Below are 26,821 nucleotides of genomic sequence, written 5' to 3' on the forward strand. Positions count from 1 at the left end.
ATAGTTATTACACATGTACATCAGTTCATACATACATACATCTACTGATAGCATATTACAAAGGCCAATACCTATTACTTTTTTACTGTACAGCAAATCTAAAAAGAAAATACATAATATTTACTGAAAGTATGGTGATGGATACTTCTACAGTACATTACCATTGTTGAACAGATAATAGGATACTATTTTGAAGTTCTATACCTATAGGTATAGGATAGATATAATTTATTTCAGGTGACAGAATCTCTAGAAATACTTTAAATAAGAGGGAAAGCGAGAAAGAGAAATTTTTTTAAAGTGTGGTCTGGCTCAGTGTCTTGACAGATGGCAGCGTACTACAGTATGGGAGATCAAAGTGTGCTAGCAACAGTGAGGGTCTCATTTGCCAGGCTGGTAGACCTCCATAATGTGCTCTACACTTGGAGGGAGGATATTGCTCACTACTCAAGCACCATCTGCTAAGTGGCTTTGGCACTGACCATTCATCTAGCCTCCCAGCCTGGGGAAGACACAACCATTACAGTGTTTTTAGAAAGAGAGGCAGGAGTGCAAATTATAGGGATCCTTAGAACCTCAGGTCAGCCTTTGTCAGGCCACGTGGGAAGAGTGTAAAGTGAAGAGTCTTTCATGTAGAGGAGGAATATAGAGTAAAATTGAGGGAGAGAGAAAAAAAAACCAACCCAAATTGGCCAAAATCCCAGTATCACTTCATTTCCCTGAATAAAATTTCTATAGCTGTGTTCCTGTCTGTACTTTTCTTAATTTATATTCAGCGTGATCGTGCTCAAGATTAACAGATGCTGGAGCATAAGGAAAAATTAAATGTTCAAGATGCGACGACCAAACTGATCTGCCGAGTCAAACTGTGAGTTTTACATTTCCAGAGACTGAAATCTGAATCTGTTGCGAGATTAGCAAAACACAAATAAAAATAAGTATTTATTACACCTCTACCTAAGTAACTGAAATGTCTCCTGTACAGTGTGTACATTGTCATGATGCAAACAGCTTTTGTCATTACTTACTGGAGAAGAGATGTTTTGAGAATTAACAGTTTTGTGCCTGCTTCACTCCTTACCATTTGACCTCTTTGTGTGTGTGTGTGTGTGTGTGTGTGTGTGTGTGTGTGTGTGTGTGTGTGTGTGTGTGTGTGTGTGTGTGAGAGAGAGTTTGTGTGCGTGTACATATATATAAATAAAAATTTCCATTTTTTCTGAATTGAGGGCACCTTTTAAGGAGCAATTTTGCTTGGCGAATCATTAAATGGAGTTACAACTTGCAATGAGAGAATAATTTGGCTTTGTTTTACTGTTTATTCAGAAGGTTCTCAAATCTTATACTCTACAAACTAGGTTTCCCCCACTGATTCCTCTACTGTTTTCAACAAGACATCCATAAAGTAGTTTGTGGATAGCAAGGAATACCATACTCTAAGACAGCCTCCAAAACAAAAATCCCTTTTACTGAATACAGGCATCTAATTCTATGAGACAAAGCCTGTTTTAAATTGCAATGTTTTTAATGGAATGCAATACCAAGTTTCACAATTAACTTAGGGGTGAGGGGAGAACAGGATTATGGCACATGATCTTCCCTGCCCCATGAACCTCATGAATGCATCATATTACAAGGCCAAATATCTGGTTCAAGGTCTGGTGTTCTTGCTGTGAAGTCGCACAATTGTCTTGGTTTCTAAATCATGGCTTTGTACAATAAAGACAGGGTATTGTGTTTAGTGGGCCTTTCTGCTAGTATGTTCCAATCTGTCTTCAAGAGCAGTTACTTTTTATCTCACTGTAACTAAACCGGGAACACCTAAGATGAAGAAGACACATATGTAGAATGATACTGCAAAAGACAACAGACCCCCAATATTACCCCCTAAAAAAATGAAGGTGAAGCTTTTAAAGATAAATTGCAAAGTAAAATAAAGAAGGTATGTGGGCTGTAGTTGTTGTGAGTGTAACAGATGGCAGTTTCCTGCAATGTCCTAGTTAAACATTATTGAATTAAGTTTAAGTATTTTAGGAGTACACTGTATTAAAAATGTAATTGTTTATGCATAATTGAGGGATTGTATGTAATCTCATGAGGCGGGGGACCACCGCCCTCCAGGAACTAAGAATAGTGGGGAGGTGGTTAGACAAATTCACTCAGGTTGAAACACGTCTAGAGAGCTACCACCACCTGGAGAGATGCTCAAATATACTGGTTCAAACTGGATTTACTAGGGACTAACGGAGAAAGAAAGGATTTTTGGTTAACTAGTCTGAGTAAAAACTGACTCAGGACCTTCTCTCTGATCCAGCAAATGGACAGGACCTCTAGTCCAAGGGGGGCCCCAAACCTTAGGGAAGTGTTGGAAAGACTAATCACCAACCAGAGCCATAAGAATGGCTATATTGGGTCAGACCAAGGGTCCATCTAGCCAAGTATCCGGTCTTCCAACAGTGGCCATGGCAGATGCTTCAGAGGGAATGAACAGAACAGGACGATTATCAAGTGACCCATCCCCTGTCATCCAGTCCCAGCTTCTAGCAGTCAGAGGTTTAGGGATACCCGGAGCATGGGGTTGCCTCCCTGACCATCTTGGCTAATAGCTACTGATGGACCTATCCTCCATGAACTTATCTCATTCTTTTCTGAATCTAGTTATAGTTTTGGCATTCACAACATCCCTTGGCAATAAGTCCATCTTAGAGTTAGGCTGTGATCTCTGATAATCTCTCAATCTCTTTTATTGTTTGTAATATATTTTCTCTGTAATGCTTTTATCTTAAGAATAAAAGTGCTCGCTTAGAGGGAACTGTGTGGTAACTTCTAACCATTGGCAATTACATTGTGTACCATCTCTGAAGAGGGAAGTACAGCAAGCCTGCTTAGCCAGTCTGTCTTTTGCTGGGAATATCATAGCATAGTGATCAGACTGTGCATCATGGAAATACCGTGGTCGGGGTGGGGGTGATGGTTGAGGAGTCTCAAGTTTCGAGTGGGTAGCCCTTGCTAGACCATGAAGAGCAAATACAGCTTCAGTTGCCCTGAACTGTGACAATTCGTTTTTAGTCTTTGTATGATTTATAAGTAGAGCTGGCCAAAATTCTTCACATGGAACAATTTCCTGTTAAAAAGTGGTTTAATCAAAATCAGACTTTTCCACAGATAAATGTTGATTTTGACATAATTTTTGATTTTCTGAACAGGAGAATCTAATGAAAAATATCCTTTTGACATGTTGAATTGTGGTGTTGAAATTTCCCATATTGACATATCCAATTAGATACTTTTCAGAATTTTCCATTTCACAAAAATTTTCTATATTTTGCCTTTTTGTTCCATTTTGCAATGGAATGTAATTTCAAGATCTTGACACTTCTTGTGAAAGGAAAACTCAACATTTCAAATAAGTCTATTTATAAGGAAAAACTAAAAGGTTATTTTGGGGGTCGGGTGGGGGGGAAGGAGAAGGACGATTTTTTTTTTTTAAAGGCTTTGGAAATTCAAGTTTTTCTATGCCTGAAGACTCGATGGATGTCTGGAGAACTAGCACATTTATAACATCAGAAATTATTATTATTAAATTTCTGGGTGGCCAGGAATGTGGTAGGTGCCTCACAAAACAAGTAAAACTTAGTCACTTCCCTGAAAAGTGTACAGCATGACACAAGTAAGGTCCACAAACAGCCAAGGGAGAAGGTGTGACAAGGAGAGGATGTCCAAAAGTGGTTACTCAGTAGGCCACATACACTTCTTGATGAGACTGTTACTTGGATTTTTGTTACCTTTCCTCTCATCACTTTTTGTAAGCTTTGCAGCAGCTGTGAGTATTTATGTGGGATTTGAATGCAACAAGAGAAGTGGCTTGGTAAATAAATGGAAACAGGGAATTCCAAACATAGAATGCAATGTGGGAAGAGGCATAGAGAAGCCTGTGAGAGAAGGAACCAAGGATAATATTGCTGTCAGAGTACAGAGGGCTGGGGAAGCCGCAAATGAAGACCACTTCAGAGATGAAGGCAGGACTATACAAAGTTGAACCTTGAGGATGAAGACAAAAGAGGAGGTTACTTATCTATAACCGGAGGTTCTTCGAGATGTGTGGCCCTGTCTGTATTCCACATGTAAGCGCGTATGTGCACCATGCATCTAATCCGGAAGTGTTTCCTAGCAGTGTCCATTGACCCACACGTAGGATAGTGCGTCTCCTTGTGCTCGCACTCGAGGATATAAGATGTAGTGCAGGTCGACGCTGCACCAGTTTCCCCTTATATGACTGCATACTCTAATCCAAATCAGAGGGAGGGAGGGCAGATAGTGGAATATAGATAGAACTCAAAGAGCCTCCAGTTACAGGTAAGTAACCTCCTCTTCTTCTTGGTCCCTATGTATATTCCACATGTGAGTGACTTGCGAGCAGTGGTCAGCACAGAGGTGGGTGCGAGGATGCAGTATGGCCCGTGGTCGCATCCACTGCTGCCGCATGCATTATGGCATAGTGTGCCCTAAGTGTGTGGACAGAGCACCATGTTGCGGCCCGGCAGATGTCCTGCTATGGCACATCCACTACTGAGGCTGAGGAGGTGGCCTGCACCCATGTAGAATGGGCTGTTACTCTGTCGGGAGAAGGGAGGTTGGAGCATTTGTAGCACTCAAGGATGCACCCTGAGACCCATTTAGATACCTGTTGGGGAGAGAGGGCCTGTCCCTTTAACTGTTCAGCAATGTCAATGAAAAGACTCAGCGACTTCCGAAAGGGACCCGTGGAGGTAGAACACCAATACGCATTGAGGGAGTGCAGGGCTCTGACAGCAGGGGAGGTGTGTGGTTTCAGATGGAACACAGGCAAGTGGATGGATTGACTGAGATGAAATTCTGACATTACCTTAGGAAGGAATTTGGAGTGTAGACTTAAGGAGACCTTGTCTTGTGAAATACCGTGGGGGAGAGGAGAAGAGGGGCTGCCATCGGGGCTCATTTGGCCGAGGTGATGGCAATGAAGAATGCCACTTTCCTAGAGAGGTGGGTCAGAGAGCATGTCACCATGGGTTCAGAGTGTGGTCTGCTGAGGGTGGAGAGAACAGCGTTAAGGTCCATGGAGGTGTAGGCTTCACAACCAGTGGAAACGTGTTAAGCAAGCCCCTCATGAAGCACACAGTGGTAAGGGAGTGTAAAGACAGAGGCGTCATCCACTGGCAGGAGAAAGGCACTAAGTGCTGCCAGATGTACTTGAATAGAGTTGAGCCTCTGGACCCATTGTTTTGAGGGCGAGAAGGTAGTTGAGGATGGTCATTGTGTCCCCCAAAGTGGTGGTGGCGGCAATGGGCCCACTCTATGAAGCATCTCCACTTAGCGTGGTAGCAGGTTCTGGTGGATTCCCTCCTGCTTTGGGTGAGGATCTACCAAATCAGGGCAGAGCATGCGTGGTCTACACTTGACACACATCCAAATACCAGGCTGGGAGGTGAAGAATGTCCAGATTGGGATGGCACTGTCTGCCCCGATCTTGGGTAAGGAGATCCTGGAGTGTGTAGAGACAGACTGGTGGTTGGGTGGAGACCCTCAGGAGGTCGGTGAACCAGAACTGCCGGGGCCAATAGGGTGCTATGAGGATGTCGGTGGCCCTGTCCCGGTGAATCTTGTGAAAAACCTGTGGCAGAAAGGGAACGGGAGGAAAGGCATGGCGAAGGTCACCAGTCCAGGAGAGGAGGAGAGCGTCACCTCAAGAGCCCTTGCCTAGAGCTCCTCTAGAGCAAAAGAGGCAAAGAGTTACCAGCAGGGCATGCCACACAGTGCAAAGAGGTCATTGAGCATGGCATCATGTATCGAACCATTGTACATCATTGGAGTATAGAGTTCTGCTGACGACTAGGCAGGTGGGAGGGCGATGAGGTGGGAAGGAGAGGAACTCTATGGAGTATCTGTGGTGGATGATCTCCAGTGCCCAACTGTCCATGGTGATTTTGCCCCAATTGTGGGTGAATAGGACAAGACGGCCTCTGAAGATGATGCGGTGCTTGGCACTGAAGGAGGTTCACTGCTCTTGACCCAAGCATCAAAACTGGCCCTGGGCCTGTGGTTGGGAAAAGGTCGAGGAGGCGGTCATAGCGGAGGTGGGGAAACGAGGCCTCCGAGAGCGCTGTTGCCAAAGTGGGAGCTTTTCCGGGCACTGGTAGTACGCTGGGTAAGAGGAATGTGGCCACAGGAAAAAGGGTTGTTTCTGGTGTCTGTGTCTGGGGAACGGAGTGTAGAGGCCAAGGGAACACCTTGAAGAGATTGGTCTCATCGAAAGGGAGGTCGCTGATTGTATTTCGGACCTCCCTAGGGAAGCTGGAAGATTGGAGCCACGAGTTCCTGCGCATGACTGTGCTGGTGGCTAGTGACCGAGAGGCAGTGTTGGCTGCGTCCACTACTCCCTGGAGGGCCACTTTGGTTACCAGTCCCCTTTGTCCACCAGCATCTGGAACCACTCCTGGAGTTCTAGCAGAAGCTTGTTCTTGAACTCTGCTAGCCTGTCGTAGCTGTTAAAATCATACTTGGCTAGCAGAGCCTGGCAGTTTGCAACACGGAACTGCAGTCCCGTGGATGAAAAGACCTTCCTGCCCATCAGGTCCATCATCCCCTTTAACCAGCACAAAGTACCCCCTCTCTGCTCTCTTGGGTGTTGGTGCACCTGAGGCTGGCATGTGCCACACTGCACGGGCTGGCTCCCTGTTTGGGAATGCCACCGTGGAGAAGCCCTAAGCACTGCAGTAATTAAAAAAAGTTCTTGGAGTTATAACTTTGTAAACTCCCACAGTTAGCAAGGGAATCACTAAATGAAGATGAACAGACAGAAAAAAAAAGTGTAGAGCCAATTCTAATTCTTGAAACCAGAAACTCCCAATCAAAGCTGATGATCAAAACTGTAGTTATACCTGTGTGCTTATTTATAGGCTCATCCACCATCTTTCTAGTGCTGATCCTTGTTTCTCTTCTTGTATTAGTAATATTTACAGCTTCAAGGCCCTACCTACACTACAAAAATAAACTGTTTAAAAATTATTGTGGTTGAAGGTGTTATAACATGATTTATTCTTGCATGTGTGAACAGGGGAAAAAAAAGTTACAACCCCGTCAGAGAGATATGCTTTATCCAAGGTTGTTACTGTGGTGGTTTTGTTTGTTTTGTTCACACAGACAGGGTTTATTTATTTATTTAATTAATTTTTAAACTGTGATGGTAGAAATATGGTCAGAAACCTCTGAAAGACTCGCAGGTCATTTTTACATATGTTACAAAAGATTAGGTGTGTTTCTGGGAGGTACGTTACTGAAGGAAATGTTTTTAAGCAGTCAACGGTGCTATATATAAGACTGCAATTTAGTCACAGAGGTCACGGAATCCGTGACTTCCACAGACCTCCGTGACTTCAGCCAGCGCCAGTTGGGAGCTGCAGGGTCTGCTGCCACCTGCGGAGGCAGGAAGCTGTGGGGTACCCTTGCCGCCTGGCAGGCAAACCCCCGCTGCTCCCGGCCGCCCCAGGCAGCACGGGGGACCCCCCGCTGCTCGGAGTTGCCAGCGGAGGGGGCCCCTGGAGCTCCAAGCCCCTACAGGTGGTGGGGGCCCCTGGAGCTCCCAGCCCACCAGCAGCTGCCCAGGCTCCCCATTTTGTCATGGATATTTTTAGTAAAAGTCAGGGACAGGCCATGGACTTCCGTGAATTTTTCATTATTGCCCGTGACTTTTACTAAAAATAGGGTTACCATCCGTCTGTATTTCCCCGGACATGTCCGGCTTTTGCGTCTCTAAATAGCCGTCCGGGAGGAATTGGTAACAAGGTTAAAATGTCTGGGTTTTTTTTCTCCCTCGCCTCCCTCCCTCCCTTCCATGCAGAGTGCGGCTGCTGATTGGGTGGCTGGGCCGATTGAGCCGCTCCCATTGGCCTCCAGCAGCCAGAGCCCTCCCCTGCTCCCCCCTCCCTCTGTCTGCAGCCCTGTGTAACACACAAACCGACCCACCGGGCAGCGTGTTTTGCAAACACGTGGAGCCAGAATGGTAAGGGGAGTCCGGGGGGGGGGGGCAGTCAGGGAGCGGGGGAGTGTTGGATGGGTCCCCGGCCTCCACCTGCCACCCCCCCATGTGCTCCCCCCTCTCTGCCTGCCTCTCCCTTACCTGCTTGTTCTGCCAGAGCCAGCAGCAACTGCTGTCTGCTGCCCCCGGGTCCTAGCGTCCCCCATCCACTAATGGGAAGACAGGCTGCCCTTACCCTGCCCTTCCACCCTAGCCCTGAGCCTCTCCAACGCCCCAAGCCCCTCAGCCCCAGCCCTCATCCCCCCGCACCCTAATCCTCTGCCCCAGCCCTGAGCCCCCTTCTGCATCATGAACCCCCATCCTCAGACCCACAGCCCTCACCCCTCCTATCCCCAAACTCCCTCCCAAACCCCCTCCCCCTTCCCACACACCCCCTCCTGCCCTCAAACTCCCTCCCAAAGCCTGCACCACCTCCCACCCCCAAACTCCATCCCAGAGCCTGCACCCCTCACCCCCTCCTGCACACCCACCCCCTGCCCCAGCCTGGAGAGTGCACCCAGCACCCAAACTCTATCCCAGAACCTGCACCCTGCACCCCTCCTGCACCCTAATCCCTAGCCCAGGACCTGCACCCCAGACCTCCTCCCCCCACCCAACCCCCCTCCCAGAGCCTTAGGCAGGTGGGGGGGGCGGGTTCTGGGCACCACCAAAATTTCTACAACCCTGCCACCCATGCGAGTGGATAAGGGTCGGGGCAGTCAGGGGACAGGTAAGGTCCTAGGGGGGGCAGTTAGGGTGGGGGGTTCTCAGCAGGGGGCAGTCAGGGGACAAGAAGCAGGGGGGGTTGGGGTTCTGAGGGGGGCAGTCAGGGGGTGGGAAGTGGGAGGGACTGGATGGGGGCGGGGCGGGGCTTCCCCCCCAGTGTCCTCTTTTTTGATTGTGGAAATATGGTAACCCTACTAAAAATATCCATGACAAAATCTTAGCCTTAGCTATATATAAGCATTTTCTGATGATTGCTGGTCCTTTTACTACCACACACACTGCTATATTCTGGTGCACGGCAAACGCCAGTCACAGACCATGCATAAGCTGTTCAGAGTACTCTCCCCATTACATAAGGCTGTTGTTCAGAGCAGGGATTTTGTAGACAGTATTAGTGTAGTGTGTCAAAGGGGAGTTCACAGCGAGGCTTCGGTGGAATTCAGTGCAGCCCTATAACAGAATGAGCTCAAAAACACAGAGCTAAGAATTGTTGCACAATTAAGTGAGCTTTTTATCTTTAAAAGTTATTAGAATCTGTTGGACAGGGTTAAAGATCAGACTCCACTTGAACAACTGGACCTGTTGGTTGCAAATTCTTAACAGTCTTTGTGGTGTGTACCCAGACCAATCCTATGAAAATGCTAGAGAAAAACTCATAAACCTGGAAAAGATCCCATGTCATTTTTGTACTAGAGACAACTCCCATCTCATGTCAAACTCTAGCTGACCCTCAATAGTTAATGCACAGTAGTAACTACTGCATACATAAGCAATTTACTGCATTTCAAACAACTTGAGACCATATTCTTACACCATAATTTGAGTCACAGATCAATTGAGTGAACAGAAGGCACAGAATTGATACCTCATTAATTCATTTGACATGGTATTACTGTGAAAAAACAGGATTAACTTATGCACTGTCTGTCTAGTCAGACAGACACACTGCATTTCTGAATGCCAAAAGAGAGTGCATGTATTGGGGGAGGGGCTGGAAGGATTTTTGTGCAGCTTCTCCTCTGTTCCAGTCTTATCATTTAGTTAATATTTCATACCAGCAGAATTTCCAACGGCTAAAATTTATGTGAAGCAAAATTTACTGCCATATAGACCAACCGCTAAACAGACAGTAGAACTGAACAGAGTGACATGGATTTACAGTCATTTCTGAATGTTTTCCATACAGTTATATTTGCTATAAATTCCAAGAAGATACAATCTCCCAAACTGTCATGTGTTTTTTGGTACCTAACACAAACCCACATAGCTTATGTGCTGTTTTTGTGCCTTCAGGTACGTACTACACTTTAACCCTTTGGAGACTACATGTTATAGGCCTGATCATTGCTTACAAAAGTAGTCTTAATGGAATTACTTGTATAAGTAAACTTTGCTTGCATAAGCAAGGGTTTCAGCATAAGCCGCAAGTCCAGTATGCCTCTATATAATACACATCCACATACAAGTAATCCCATTTCTCCATATTTTAAGCATTTATCAGTTACCAGTAAAAAGGCCTGTGTTCCCTGAATTAATTTAACAATGGATGCTTACAAAATTAAAAAAAAAAGACATTTTGGGTAGTTAAAAGCAAAAGAAATAATTATTGCTCAGAAACGCCTCCATCAGGCGTTTTGTCTTGCATCCAAGGAAAATTAATTCAACTACAACTTCAGACCAACTGATAAAATCCCAAATTAACTGCCAGCTGGACCACGGGTAATTTCTACCAGCACTGCATGCATGGCAGAGCAGATGTCTCTATGCAAAGCTGCCTCAGTAGAGGAGGCTCTATGGACCAAGAAGAGAAGAGGGAGGAAAAGAACACACAGGAGCTGCCTTTGTACTAGAGGTCTTCTCTTTTGCTGAAGGAAAAAATGAACAAGTGACAAGCTGACAGCTGGATTTGCATGCCTGAAAAATTAGCTTGGCTAAATTCAGGGTGACTTCTTGGCACAGCCTTTCTCACTGAGACTTGTATCTGAAGAACGGGTTGGGGGATCATGGAGAAGGGCTATTAATTGTAATAGTCAGCTGAACTGTCAACCACAGAAATAAATCTGCTGACCAATATATGAAAACACATTTATCTATTCATTGCACACATCATTGGAAAATTATTCTATTCCCTGAGGTCAAAAATTCTTTCTTGTTGATTTTAAACATCTTAGGCAGTCTCATTTTATGCAAAAAAAAAAAAAAAAAAAAAGCTCCTTTTATAGGTCACATCTATAAGCAGCACTTTGTATTAAAGTAACTTTTTAAAATTAGCGTCCATAAGAACTGTATCTAAAAAACACCTGATAAGAAGATGGCAGTCCTATTAAAATGTGCAAGGCGTATCTCAATTTAAGGAAAACTGATTAAATGACATTTGTTGTTTTATGCTTTTTTGTTACTGGCTACCTGTTTTGCAATCAACTTCTATTTTAGAGACAGAGAAGTAACTTCCCTGGTAATAGTTCACCTTCACCTTTTGAATTTATTGCTGCATTATACTTGAAACAGCTGTGATCTTATGGACTGTGCATATGTTGAGTGTCAAGAGACCTGGGTTATATTCACAACTCTGCCACTGACTTGCTGTGCGACCTTGAACAAGTCACTTGGACTCTGGATGCCATCTATAAAATGAGGATAATACTGTTTATCTCTCACTTTGTATGGATGCAGAGTGCCAAAATATTATCTGCAATAAATCTGGTTTCTACAAATATCTCATTCTTAATAGGACATTAAAAGAAGGGTCTGATTTATGTTCCTACATAGCAACTAAGTCCCTTAGTCTAAATGAGCTAAACAACTTGCAACTAGTGAGGATGGATGGTCTAGTGGTTAGGACACTAGCCAGCAACCTGGGTTAATTCCCTGATCCGCTACAGACATCCTGTGTGACCTTGGCAAGTCATTTAAATCTCTCCGGGCCTCAATTCCCCATGTGTATAATGGGGATAACAGCACATCCCTAAATCACAGGGGTGGTGTGAGGATAAATATATGTTAAAAATTGTGACGTGCTCGGGTATTACAGTAATGGGGGCCATATCAGTACCTCAGACAGATACCAGTCTACAAATCACACAAGAATGCATTCAACCTGGAACAAATCCCATTTTGCCTGTCTAAATCCCCATATCATCTGCAGAACTGGACTATCACAGTGAATCTCTACATCAAAACTAGCTTTAAAATATGCTGCAGAGCCACACCACAATGACCAATACTGCCTGAAAGGCAAGTTCATGAACTTTATCTACACTACATCCAAAGCACCCATTTTGGACAAAGGACAACAATTTTCTCTTACTGAATCAGGAATTCCAACAGATGTGCTTCCACAACAGATTAGCTGAAAAATCTTTTGTTCAACAGTCTCTAGATGGTTTGGTTAATATTCTGTTTATTTAAGTTACTATAAAATTTCCTTGTCCCGCCCAACCCTTCTGCCATCCTCACCGCCTTCCCCTCAATGTACAGTTATGTTAACAAGTTTAGAACTTTGCTATATCAGTACACATATGAGGTGTCTCCTGGCAGGCGTAAGTCCAATAGGAAGTCTTTAGTCTTTGGGACTCAATGACACTTCATCCCCAATCAAGTAATTCCAGTGCTAGCACCTTCTTCACTAGTGGAGTGCACACTGCAAAATATATTTAATCTCATTGAAGAAATCATGGCTTAAATGGTCTCACAGAAGTGCCCGGTCTTTGCGATACACCCACTATCCCAGCATTCCCCACACACCTTGCTCGCTTTAGAAGATCCTTTTGTAACTTTTTTTAACCTTTTCCTTCCCTTTTTCTTGTGTTCCTTCCTTGCTTCTCCTCTCCCCACTCCGCTCCACAATTTCAGAAACAGACTAGGTTCATAATTGTGCTCACCATCAGCTAATTAGGGACCATCAGCTCAGACTCATGTCCATTACTGTCACTCCAATGGCTGTCAAGCCACCTTAGAGCGTTCTGTTCTTTTGGCTAGACTTAGAACCAGGCATCCCAGCCAGCTTTAAGCTGAGAGTAAAAGCTGATACTTTAAATGAAGCATACTCTCCTTGGATTTGTAATCACAACTGCAACATTAAGTATATGTTCTTAGTGATTTAATATATGTATACTGGGGGAGAGTTGTTTGTTTTAGTAAAAAGCAACAGAGGATCCTGTGGCACCTTTAAGACTAACAGAGGTATTGGAGCATAAGCTTTTGTGGGTGAATGCCCACTTCATCAGACGCAAGTTTGTTTTAGTGTGCATCATGTCTGGAAGGTGTGTGGGGGGGTTCCTTGTACAGTATCTCAGACAAATAAGAGGTTGCTGCTGCATTCTTCAGGAAGGATCCAGACATGACTGAGAAGAAAGAGCTCTGCAACAGGTGACTCCCCGTTACATGTTTCAAATCATCAGCATATTTAAATATTTCCATTGTCTCTTTTCTCTCTTTCACTAGGGATGTAAAATGTTAACCAGTAAGCATTAGTCTTACCGGTTAACCCGCCTTAACTGTTAACTCCCAGACCTGCCGATCCGCCAGCCCCAGCAACCCCACGCTGGCCAGAGCCCAGGCCCCAGCCGCTTAATCAGTTAACCGTTTAAACGAAATATTTTAATCGTTTAAACTATAAACTTTTTAAATGTATTTACATCCCTATCTTTCACCTGTCCCTTTCACAACCAGCAAATTCCAGCAGAGTGAATGATCTAAATGATTCACCAGTACAGAAAACCCAATCAGCTTTCTAAGGGCACTAAGCTAAAACAGACATAAACAAATATCATTTGTAACAAGCTGTCACTGGGGAGACTTCAAAATGATTATCTCCATTTGTCTTGGACTAATTTAAATTTCTATGGGGATGTAATACTGGTGCATTTACTGGTAATAAGTGTGATTAGTTTAACTGTGCCTTTTCTATATTCATTTATTCTTGCTTTTTCAATGCTGAAAGAAAAAATAACCACCTTTTCTATCCTTTTTATGGACATTTGCTGTTTCTAAGACAACTGAACACAAACTGAACGTTTATATAAAAATATCCAGAGGCTTTCTTCATTTGGCTTCATTTTCAATTTAACATACTGGATTCTTAAAATATTGCAAACAAAAAGCCGAGTACATAGAACATCCCCCGCAAAATGCCAGATTGATAGTCCTGGAGATGGAGGCCTCTTAACCATAAATAGAACATCTACAGCACAGGGAGTAATGTCCCCACCCCACCACACCCCCAACAATAGTTCTCAACCAGATGCTAAGGGAATACCCTCAAGCTCATGTCTAAGCTAAAAAATAGGCCAGGTTTACACACACAATTTTAAACAGGTCTTTGTACTTAGTATAGACCCAGAAAGCTATGCTTTAAAATGATGGTCAATAACCAGCTAACAGGTTTTAAAATACGTCACCATCAGGTGCAAAATCCTATTTAACTTCATGTTATGTAATAGGTGTTCGCTAACGTGACAACATGATCTGTTTTCCTAGTCTGTACATGGCGTAAGAGTGACAAACTAGTTTCAGTGTTTATACATTCTTTATGGTTCTCTGAGGATGACAATAAAATGCCAGTCAGGTGGACAACTGAGATGGTTGTATTCTTGCAGTATTGACACCTGCCCACTAAGAGCTCAACATAGCCTTGTCAACACTAGGCATTTCTATCAATTTCATCGATTCATAGCCAAACACTGACGCTATACCCATGCAACCCCCTAGTGTAGATAATGAAAGCTGTTATTTCCACCAGTGGATAATTTGCCCTACTTGAAATCAAAATCAATTACTCTGGTGCAAATCACAGCTTCCCTTGTCTACACTAGTGGTATGCACTGGTGTAGCTACATCAGCAACTGGACATCAGTTGCTGGATTCAGGGAAAATTCCCAATGTAGACAATGCCTGAGACAACTCACTCATTTCACATAGGTCACCAAATCAAGAAGCAGCTTTTGAACAGCCAGTTAGAAGTGAAAGATTCTGTGTCTCATTAGCAGTTATCTAAGGGCTTGTCTTCACTGCCAGGGTAAGCCGACCTAAGTTACGCTACTTCAGCTACATTATTCACGTAGCTGGAGTCGACGTAGCTTAGGTCGACTTACTCCGGTATCTTCACTGCGCTGAGTCCATGGGAGATGCTCCCCAGTGGACTTCCCTTACACTTCTCAGGGAGCTGGAGTACCGGGGTCGACCGGAGAGCGCTCTGCCATCGATTTAGCAGTCTTCACTAGACCCGCTAAATCGATCTATCTCCCCGTAGTGGAGACCATCCCTGTTTGTCTTGACTAAGATTTAAAGGTATATTGTTAGAATGTATTAACTAAGGTCCCCCCCAGGTTTCAACTAGACCAGCTAGCACACATTAAAAATACACACTGCCTTGGCTACACTAGACTTTAAAATGTATTAGATAAAACATTCTAAAACACACACTTTTTATCCTACTCAAGACAAATCCTAAGCTATTTAGCACCCCCTGCTTCCTATACAGGATTCTTGATAAAAGTTCAGTGTCAACAAAGCTATCAAGAAACAAGTTTTAAAAAATAAGATTTACATGAATGCCACCAAACACAGACACAAATTTGAAAAATTGTAAGGCTCAAAGGATTTAAGAATACTAGAGGAATATTACTATGGGCTTTGAGTGAAACATCAGACATACAAAATGTCTTTTAGAGGATTTTAAAAAAATCTATTCAGTAGGGATTTTGACAGTATTTCTTAGCTACGTGTCGAGCATTCTACTGTAAAGTGCTTATAATGTGCCCTGTGTATATGTAATCCGTCTAAATATAATCAATGTATATATTTTCACACTCAATGGTGCGGGATTTAACAAAATCTATAGATTTGCATTCTGAGCATGCCCCAGTAAGCGCTCATTTCTCAGCATGAAAGCAATACTCAACATGTAAAGTCTAGATTCTTGGTGGAGTTTTGTCTAATTTCCTTTGAATACTTTTTTCCCCTTTTTAATTCCTTACAGAAAGGGCAGTTGGAATATGGAACTCTGCCAGAGTCAACAACAGATGTACTGTGAATTAATTCAAAAGGAGTAAAAAGGATAGAGTACACGGGTAGAGCTACCGGCACTAACTTGACTATTGAAACTAAAATAATGAGAAATAAGTTGATTTTTATTTCCTGGTTTTGGAAGAACAAGGCCTTGGTAGGACATATGGTCTGCTCCTAGCCCTTAATGGTCTTTTATTTCAATAAGGCTTTGGTGGGGAGCTCACATCTTGACATCTCTGTGAACCTAGACTAGACCTGTCGTTAATATTAAGTTGTTCCCCTTTACTTTGCAGCTCTTTAATGAAACACAAGATTACTGTTAAAACAATAATCTTCTCAGCAGGATTATCCACCAGTGGGGCTGACCCCAGCATTGCTCATCTGTACAGTGATCAAGCAGAGACCTGGTGAAAACAACGGGTAAACACATACCTGTCCAGAGGTTCTTTCAGGATGGGATGCTAAAATCTGGTTTTATTGTATAATGTTAATCAGATGCCTTCTGGGATATAAATCAAACATTTCAATCACTGCTGCTAAAGACATTTCTTGAACTTGGTTAACAGGACAAAACAGAAGCCACAGCCAGCAAACCCCGTTCCCCACAAGATAAGACGACTAATGAATCACCATAGAAACTGGTGCCTGGAGCATTGAGCCCTACAGTGTGTGCAAATAACCTGAATCAATACAACTGCAATGTAAAATCAGTCATTTATGCAGGAAGCCTCTGCAGATGTGTACAAATAGCATAGAAGTTGGCCTACTGGACCTCCTGTCCTTAATATGTCTATTATATGTGGGATTACTGTACAGTCTTTTACAAGGGTCAATACCTTAAATCTATTTGGAAATTAGTGTAGAACATAGTGGTAATAAAACATTACCCCCTGTGCAGCAATCTGCACTGGATGAGGTCAACTTTGGTGTGACTTTTAAGGTGTTGGTTACCACCGATTTAACCCCCGGCTAACTCAAAAACTGGATGCCTCTATCTCTGAGTGATATCGGGGCAGCTGTGATCAGCTGAAGCCTTGTCTACACTGAGTATTTGTCTCAGTTCCAGAAATCAGTGGTCAACCACTGAAGCAACTGCAACCCCCATGTGTAGACAAAGAAAGCCATGATTTGCACTAGTAGAGCTAACCTGTTTTTTTCCACCAGTGCAGCTACACTGGTGGCTGGCTGGGATTGAGACAATTTCTCATTGCAAACAGGGCCTTAGCCACTTGATATAATTCTCTTCTCTCCCTCCCTTTCCCAATATCTCCCTCTGGTTTAAACCCAAACTTGTATGGGTTTCTCAGTGACATATCCTCGATTCCAGAAGGCAATTTCCCCACCTTAGCCCTGATTTGGTGATCTTCAGTTTGTGCTGAAATGTGCATCTGTTCTAACTAGCTTTGGATAGTTCAACATAGTTCAATTAGCTGTACCATGGTCATGCATCCTAACATGTCTCGTGCTGTTGCCCTTGTTGCTGGTCACTTTTTAAATTACTGATCAGCTAGCTAGTTGAGGATTATTTTCAATTTACATTTTATACAAGACAACTGCTTGTGTTACTATTAATAGAATTATTACTGCTACTGCAGATCTCTGATACTGGTTGAAGGTCACAGTGCATCATCCTTTAGGTACTACCACGTTACATAGAAACAAGTCAAATCTGTGGGGAAAACTCTGGCGACGTGTGGAGAGGGACAGTGATTATGTAGGGTGCAAACCCCTCCATTTTGCACAGCCTCTTGGTCATATAGCTCAAAGGGGCTGGAGATGGGAAGATTCTGGAAACTACAGCAGTAAGTGGCATTTTCCCTCTGCAGCACAGATTAAAATCCGAATAAAAACCAAAAACCCCTTGGTGGAGTCACAGAACTCAGCAAGAGACCCAGTAAGCCAATGACAACATAGAAGTAAACAGGCCAAGCTGCCATTTGGCCTTGAAACAGGGTATATAGTGCAGCTGGTCAGGATCTATTTGGGAGCTTGATTTCCTGCACAGCCGCCACCCTCCTTTACTTGTCTTCGCCCATTCACCTCCACTTATCCCACAGAGGAAATATTCACATGAACTGTAGAGTTCTCTAAGATCCTCAGAATTTTGGTACAGTTTTGTTCCATTCTGCATGTTTTATGATGGGGAACATAGGGAATCTGTGAGAATATGAATGAGATCCTTGCTAAGATGAACTCTCTGGGAATGGACTGTAAGACCAGCTTGGACATGAAGGACAGTGAAACAGGTACTTTGGATGGCAATGTTTAATCTTGAACATGTTGCGCTCCCACCTCCCACCCCCCGCTCCCCTTTCCCATCTGATTTATTGGATATTCCAAGATCTTGGTTGTGCCAAACACTCACGTCCAAGAAAGAGAGGAGACAGGTTATTTGGCCGGTGGAATAGACTGTCTCAAATAATGGCATACATTATGTAATCAGGGTACCATACTCTACTTTTTTTAAAAACAGTTAAGCAATACATTGAAATGAGGGGGGTATTTTATTATTAAATTCAACTGAGCTTGCACTTCCATTCCAAAGCCTCATATTAGGCCATTTATAATTTTCCTGAAAAGCACACACATGGATTATGAGCTGAAATTTCTCAGACTAGAAGTCATCTTAGTTTTTAAAAACATCTACATCCAAATCCATTCAGCATTTCTTTGTGAATAAACACAAAAATGTACATTGTCAATTTCACAGGTTTTGTTTTTCAATTCAGATCATACATAAACATCTTGGTTTTAAAAGCTTCATATGGAACTTATGTGCTGCATGAAATCATAAATGAGGATTAGAACCTTTACCTCATTTGAACAAATCTGGATGCCAGATGTAGACATTCATATTTTAAAGTAATTTTATAAGCAAGCAAAGTTGGGTCTTCTCCTTGCTTAATATCAGAAAGACATAGCTGTGGTTTATGGGTGCAAGAATTTTAAATACAACACTCATCAGCATATACAACTGCATGTTGTTTCTCAAACTGATTATTACGTTTATAAAATTAAACAAGGTAAAAACACAAATAAAAACACGTGCATGTGTTTGCTGAAGAGATGAACAAGAAATGTATGTAAAGATCGCTGCTGAATGCCATTCCTCCCATGAAACAATATCCCTCCTTAACCTTTAAATGTACTACATACCAAGCAGATTACACAATTACAAGAAGCTACTGGTATAACTATTATCATTATGTATATGTTTTACATAGTGCTGATCAAAAGCCCATTAAAATCGATTAAAAGACTCCCATTCACTTCGCCAGGCTTTTGGTCAGCCCCATAATGTCTAAAACCTGCTGAACTTTTAAAATTATACCAGTGTGAGTAGGTATGACCTTAAATAATTTAAAAAACTAAGGAGGTTTGACCTGCTTACCTCTAGAAAGGTAACACCAGAGAACTCCTTGACAGCAATCCACTTTTTTGTGTGTTTTTATTATATTGAAAAATGTCAAACATTTGATATGTTACCAGGTGGCTTTAGTGCCAACTACTCTGCTTCTGCTTTGTTATTTGTAACCTGAGTTGAATATTTATTTTTCATTGGGGCATCAGTGAATAAAACTACACAAAAATCACTAGCCTGGAATCAGACTGGCATGGGTAGGCAGTGGTATTGTCAAATCTCATAAGCTAAGGCTAAGCAAAGCTGGGACCCAACACTATTTGGATGGGCGATCTCTCTGGAACAAACACTTTCATGCACCAGACTACAGCAATCAGTTGCTTTCCAATGACATCACATCCTGTAGTTTTGGCAGCAATTGTCCTACTGCCTTAGACCTCATTTTAACATTTAACAAATATTATACATTTTGAATATTAATATGTTAAAAATGAAGTTTAATCACAGAGTCAAGAAATTCAGAATCCAGGTTCCCATAGCAACCTAACTCTGCTCTTATGCAATTGCATTTCATTGGGGCCTTTTACTACATAATAACAGAGTCTTGGGTAGTTATTAAACAAATAATACAACATAACGTAATGCAAAGAATTGCAGTTTATTCTCCAATCATAAATGCACATATGTAGGCTTTGAAAAATCCACTTGTCCTTCTAGAAGTGGTGAGTAGAAAACTAACCCTAGCCAGTAATGAGTCCTCTGCCAAAAATTTCAGCAGAACTTTAAGTTGAATAAAGCTCATCTCTAGACTTAAGGTTATGAAGATAAACTCCCAAACGTGACTCAATGCAAAGGTGTCTTCTTAATTCTGCAAGGCTTTCCCAAGCTGCAGCACAGTAACATTGACAAGACTTTGGCCAATTCATTTGCAGTGTGTATTGACACAGAGCCCTGCAGTCATCAGTAAAATTGACAAGCATTGTGTCAATTTCATGTCAGTTTTACTCTGCGGCTACTTGGGATGCCATGAGTAGAGCAGAGGGAAGCTTTGGAATTACTCTCAGGGAGACATAAACTAAAATCATAGGCTGAGGAAAAGATGGTGTAGTGGAGATCTCCTTCCATGTTGGCAGCCAAGAGACAGGTGGAGGAGTAGTGATGCACTGCCAATACTTTACCAAGGGAATCTCATAAAAATTCTCTCCTTTAACTTACGATAAATTCTGTGTAATAGGGGTTCAGGCACCTGCAGAAGAAAGTGGTAAGAAAGAGTGGACATATTTATTTACTTTTCCATCTAACCTAAACCCTTTATGACCAAAGAGGGAGACAAAACTACATGGAAAACTTATATTTAGTGCACTGTAAATGTTTGCACTTTGATTCTGAAAAACATACTGAGGTATCAGTATAACAGAGTATTCAACAGCTGCAACATGAAATGTAACTTTTAGTTTTGCTTTAACTAGAAAATGGAGAGGGGCTTTATGAAAGACCAGGGGTCGGCAAACCTTCGGCACGCAGCCCATCAGAGTAATCTGCTGGCAAGCCGCCAGACGTTTTGTTTACATTGACCGGGGTGGCCAACCTGAGCCTGAGAAGGAGCCAGAATTTACCAAAGTACATTGCCAAAGAGCCGCAGTAATATGTCAGCTCCCCCCACCCCCACCCCCCCGCTCCCAGTGCCTCCCGCCCACTGGCAGCCCGGCCGATCAGCGCTTCCCCCCTCCCTCCCCGCACCGCTTGATCAGCTGTTTCGTGGCGTGCAGGAGGCTTGGGGGGGGGAGGGGGAGGAGCGAGGGCATGGCAGGCTCAGGGGAGGGGGCGGGAAGGGGTGGAGTTGGGGCAGGGCCTGTGGCAGAGCCAGGGGTTGAGCAGTGAGCATCCCCCTGCACATTGGAAAGTTGGCACCTGTAGCTCCAGCCCCGGAGTTGGTGCCTATACAAGGAGCCGCATATTAAACTTCTGAAGAGCTGCATGTGGCTCCGGAGCCACAGGTTGGCCACGCTGACATTGACCATCCGCAGGCACAGCCCCCCACAGCTCCCAGTGGCCGTGGTTTGCCGTTCCCAGCCAATGGGAGCTGCGGGATGGGCTGTGTACTGAAGGTTGCAGACCCCTGTGAAAAATCTTTTAGCATGGTCCAGGAATATCCCCCTGCCTGAACTCTTTGAAAATACCTGATGTGGTGCTCTTCAGTTTGGTGTTTTATGAGCCCAAGGCACAGATGTGTTAACAGTATCCAGAGATGATGTAAACTAAGATAACCATCTCAACACCCCCCTTCAATTTGATGGCAGAATAGTAACAAGGGCTTGTGCCCCCCCTCTCTGGGGAGGGGCAGAGTAGCAGCGATCACTCTCCTAGCCTGAGGGAGGAGTAGCAGGGAAGAAAGGAAGCTCCTTCTCCTTGCCAGAAGCCAGGAAGAAAGGAAAGTGAGGACTTAAATTTATCAGCCTCTGAAGGTCTAATATGACAAATGAAGGCCCCAGACAGGTACATGGGCAGCACCAGAGTATGAATTCCAGAACTCTTTGCCTTTATTACATTGAAAAAGGGGAAAGGGTGGGAGAAGTTAACTAGGGCATCACCCATGGATCGCTCAATACTTCCCAGCCCCATATCTTTCATATCAGCCTCTAGCTAATCGGGGTGACACACATTTTTTAAGCCTGGGACATATCTAATATTTTGTATTATTGCAGAGATCTGCTGTGACCCTATAACATTGCCCACACATAGGGTGACCAGATGTCCTGTTTTTTTATAGGGACAGTCCAATTTTTTGGGACTTTTTCTTATATAGGCGCCTATTACCCCCCCCCCCCCCCCACCCCCGTCCCATTTTTTCACAGTTGCTATCTGGTCACCCTACTCACACGTGATGGGACAGTTTTAATATTGCTATGGGAACCTTCACTTTCAGTCATGCAAGTCAGAATATTCAAACATCAAAAGATGAGAAAACTGTGTTAAAGCTGGACCAGAAATCTCACTGATGAGATAATTTAAAAAACAGCATCAAAGTAGGTTTGTTTGTTTGTTAGTAAATGTGAAGTAATTTTTTTCTTCTGATGATCACTACCAGCCCTTGGAAACATGAAACCAAAACCTGTTTCCTTATCAAAGTTTGCTCAATTGTGTGCATACACTGATTTGTTTTTGTGGGGTTGCTTGTTATAAGTAATTAGCAGCTAGCATTGAAGCATTATTTTAAAGAAAAAGAGTTACAGAAAAAGCTAGCAGTAGTTCCCACTGACTTTGATATCTTGAAGCTTATATATTGGGCTGAGGAGAATAAAAGCACCTACTTCACACTGTAATATGGTTTTATATATATAAATCTATTAAAGATAGAACTGGAAATTCATCCCTGATATAACTATTGAAGGAAAGCCACAGCAGGCATGAATTCGGCCCATATATTTTTCTTTCATTAAGTTTCCAGGACAGATGATAAGAAAATGGAAGAACAAGTAGTTAAGACTTGACAGTACAAAATTTAAGTACCAACTGCATTTTCTTTAAGCTACAGTGGGAAAATACCTTTCTATTGTAAATAGCTGACAAGCATGTCTTGTATGTGCACTGTAAGCCTACCTCTATAAGAGATAGTTCAAGGCTAAAGTTCTGCACAAATATATTAACCCAGTAATAAATTTAAGTGCATGCAGGGTATTTGCTGAGTCGTGCGTGATCTAATAATGTTGGCTGTGAAGAGTACCCTATTAAATTACAGTCAAAGGCATAAATAAGAGATGGTGAAACCCAATTAACTGAAGCGGTAAGAGAACTGAAACAAAACAAACAAAAATATGGCAACAAAATGTTTCTCCATTCAAAAGGCAAGCCACTAACGCAAATATTTTCTGCAAACCAAATCACAAGGCGCTTTTACTCAGGCCCAATCCAGTGAGGAGCTTAGTGCCTTCAGGTCCCATTGAAATCAATGGAAGTTGAAGGATTTGGCACTTTGCAGGTATGGGACCTTGGTGCAGGGACACCATCTTCATTGAATAATACACACAAGGGTAAACATTTTTTTTTTTAATTCTATACACCGAGACTGTCTCAAAACTCTACTTCCACCCACAGGTGGATGATGTTCCAAACTTTTCTCCATTGACTGCTCTTGTTCAAATGGCTGCACTAACAGAACATAGTGCCAGGGCCGGCTCCAGGCACCAGCCCACCAAGCTTGTGCTTGGGGCGGCACCTGGAGGGGGGCGGTGCGGCGCTCCGGCTCCGGCCGCCGGGGAGAGCGGGGCCCCGGCCGGGGCTCGCCGCCCTCCCCCCGGCGCTCTGGCCGCCGGGGAGAGCGGAGCCCCGGCCGGGGCTCGCCGCCGGGGAGAGCGGAGCCCCGGCCGGGCACTCCGCCCTCCTCCCAGGGCTCCGGCCGCCCTCCCCCCTGGCCGCCGGGGAGAGCGGAGCCCCGGCCGGGCACTCCGCCCTCCTCCCAGGGCTCCGGCGGCCCTCCCCCCCGGAGGGGGCGGCCGGAGGCTTTTTTGCCTGGGGCGGCAAAAAAGCCAGAGCCGGCCCTGCATAGTGCCGCTAACGCCAAAGATAATGCAATGGTGGCCCTGGTTATAGACACATGGACAGGCTAGCAAGAAGCCATCTGTATAGACTTACTTTGTAAACAATTTTATAGAAAAAAATGGGTAACTCTTTTTATAAGTTTCTTTCTAACACAGAAACTCAATCAAACTCCAGGACAGTTTCTAATTCTTATCTAAAACCTTGGAGCCACACTGTGCATTTCAGTGTGCACCTTGCACATCCATTGAGAGCTGTGCATGCGTATGTGAGGGCAGAATTTAGTTCTTAAAAGTTTGATGCAACTTTTTGTGAACAAGGAGCTATACTACAGAAAGCATCCTTGGAAGTTGATTTTAAAGCAGCCACCCTCCCACACATGTGATACTAGACCACTTTCAACAGAACTGATGACAAAGATGCCAATTCTGCCTGGCTATTTCTTAAGACAATAAATGGGCTGATTCAGAATTTTAAGATATAGTTATTATTGAAAAGAAGGCTCTGAAGGCAGATGTGAATTTATAAAGGCACCAAGTCATCTAAGGCAGTTTTTCTGCCCTCCATATGAGAGTTCAGCGCAGCAAAGCTGGGGATTTACTCATCTCTCTATGGCAGACAGGGCTGGCTCCAGGCACCAGCGTAGGAAGCAGGTGCTTGGGGCGGCCAATTCAAAGGGGCGGCACTCCGTCCGGTATCAGGGCGGCACATCTGGGTCAGCGGCGGGTCCCTCATTCCCTCTCTTCCTCTTTGAGCTGCCGCCAAAGAGGAAGAGAGGGAGGACCCGCCGCTGAACTGCCACAGAAGAAGTGGCATGATTGAGCTGCCGCCGAAGTGCTGTTGCTCTTTTTTTTTTTTTTTTTTGGCCGCTTGGGGCGGCAGAAAAGCTGGAGCCGGCCCTGATGGCAGAAAGAATTACTTCCCCCCACTCCTCTGACAAATGTCATCCAACACACCTGACATGTGTTTAAGACTGCAGAACAAGCTGTTTCTTTTGGAGTATAAGAAACTCAAATATGCTTTTAAAGAATCAAAAGCCCAGTGACAAAGCCAGGCTCTCTAGTGGCACAGAGAACAGAACCATGTAAGTTACTGAATTTCTCTCCAAGTTCTTAGCAACAGCTTTACTGCCAGCATCTTACCTCTTAGTACCGACTTAAGGTTCAGCTTGGCTTGGCGATGCAGATCCTCCACACAAGGTGGCCTCGTGGAGGGCAGGAACACATTTTCCTGCTGGTGCCAGGGAGCAGTATAATGGACTGTCCATCTACTTTCTTCATCTAGGTTGGAGACAGCTGCAAAGAAAGAGAGAGAATGTAATGCACAAATTAAATGCAGCTGAATGAGGACTATGAATAAATGGTGGGGGGGAGTGGGAACTGAGGATACTAATATAAAAACAGACTGGGGCTCTTCAGATTTCACATTGGTATAAATCAGAAGCAACTCCATTGACATTAATAAGATGACATTGGCTTTACACCATTATGAGTGAGAGCAGAGTCTGGCTCACTGCCTTTACACATCACAGCATCACACATCGGTCACATACTGGCCAGGCCACAATAGCAACTTGGCAGGATCCCAATGGCCACACCTAACTTGCCAATACATTTGCATAAAAATATATTAAAATAAAGCACTTCTCAAGTTCAAAATTCTTTAAAAACATTATCTAGTAATAAATCAACTACTTAATTAACAAAAGTACACCACCATAATATTTACTTATAATTTATCTTCCCTGAGAGATAGACATTACTTGTTATCTAAAGTTTGCTATCAACATAAACATTTGTGGTTGAACAGTCTTACCCCTCTGTAGGGACAGGAAAAGGGCAGCTGGGGTATCACCCCTCTAGCAGCATTTGCCTTTCAGAGCATATGCTGTGCATCCAAATCTCCAAAGCAAAAAACTACAGCTGTGCCTGTCTCCCGAGCACCTGTTATGCTGACTCAACCAAACTGTGTTGGTCACCTAGCTGTTCTCCATCCTCTTGTCCCTGTTTCTGAGTTTTCATTACCTCTCATTTGTTGCAGTTGGGAATAGCATTTAAATCATGGCGCTCCTACTACAATATATATCGCAGCACCACCTAGCATTGTATCATTATTAAGCATTAGAAATGTAATGCCTTGTATAATGGCAGAGGAGCTGTACAGGCTATGAAGCACAGGGTGAAGGTGACAGCTTCCTTACATCTGAAAAATGACAGATTTCATCACAGCACACTGCCTAGAAGAATAATTTCAATTGTAAAATAATTGCATTGATTAGTTAAAACAAAATAAAGGAACTCACAAATTAACTTCAGAATCTCGATACAAAAGTATGCTACAAGAAATGCAGTAAAAGAGGACTCATTTTTGGAGGCTTTTAACTGAATTTCTTTGTGGTTTTCTGTCAGATCTTTTAATAAATGCTTTCATAATATTTTGTTGGAACGTTCATTTGCTCATACATTTGCTTGGCCATGTGGCCTGGCCCCTCCCCTCTTCTACCTACTTTCATTGTACTGGATGTGATAGAAAACACCTCATGCAGCAGGGCAGACAATGCTGACGTGGTGTATGGCTGCATTCTCTGTCCTTGCTAATCAGAGGTCAAATCCAAATGATAACAAACAGACAAGTCACTTATTATCTGATCACAATATCAATCATCCTAGAATTATAGGAAACAAAAAGGTACATTGGCTGACTGACTTACCAGGAAAGAACCTCTACCCCTGGCATTCACCTTACAAAATAAGAAAAGAAGACAGACACCAGCCATATTACTGCCCAGCTCTACTCAATGCCATACTAAGAGCAGTCTATTGCTTATCTAGAGCATAATTAAAACCACCAAGACGTGCTACACATACTCAGACGGACAGATCAAACTCAACTAGCCTGTCTCAATGGATTAAATCTCACCAGCTAAATATGCAAGTAAATCAAGTATCTCAATGATTTTTTTTAAAAGTTTATGACTACAATGATATTACACAATGAAACAGCACCACAAATTTCTGCACAAGTTCAGCAGCTGTACAGCTGGGGCTACCAGAAGATGTTCAAGTAATACGCTGGCATACAATGATGATATATACACAGAGCAGCAAGTTACACCAAGAGGCTTTCAAATCTCATAATCA

At 43.4% G+C, this 26,821-nt stretch overlaps 1 protein-coding gene across 1 annotated transcript in view; it reads right to left on the minus strand.

The window, feature by feature from the left end:
* NHSL1 (NHS like 1) overlaps nucleotides 1-26,821 on the minus strand; it is a 262,387-nt gene that overhangs the window by 38,066 nt on the left and 197,500 nt on the right. The window contains exon 2 of the mRNA XM_065401109.1: nucleotides 24,824-24,976. Within this exon, the coding sequence (XP_065257181.1) occupies nucleotides 24,824-24,976 (153 nt within the window). The remainder of the gene's footprint in view (nucleotides 1-24,823; nucleotides 24,977-26,821) is intronic.

The sequence above is a fragment of the Emys orbicularis genome, chromosome 3 (assembly GCF_028017835.1).
Source record: "Emys orbicularis isolate rEmyOrb1 chromosome 3, rEmyOrb1.hap1, whole genome shotgun sequence".
NCBI lineage: Eukaryota > Metazoa > Chordata > Testudines > Emydidae > Emys > Emys orbicularis.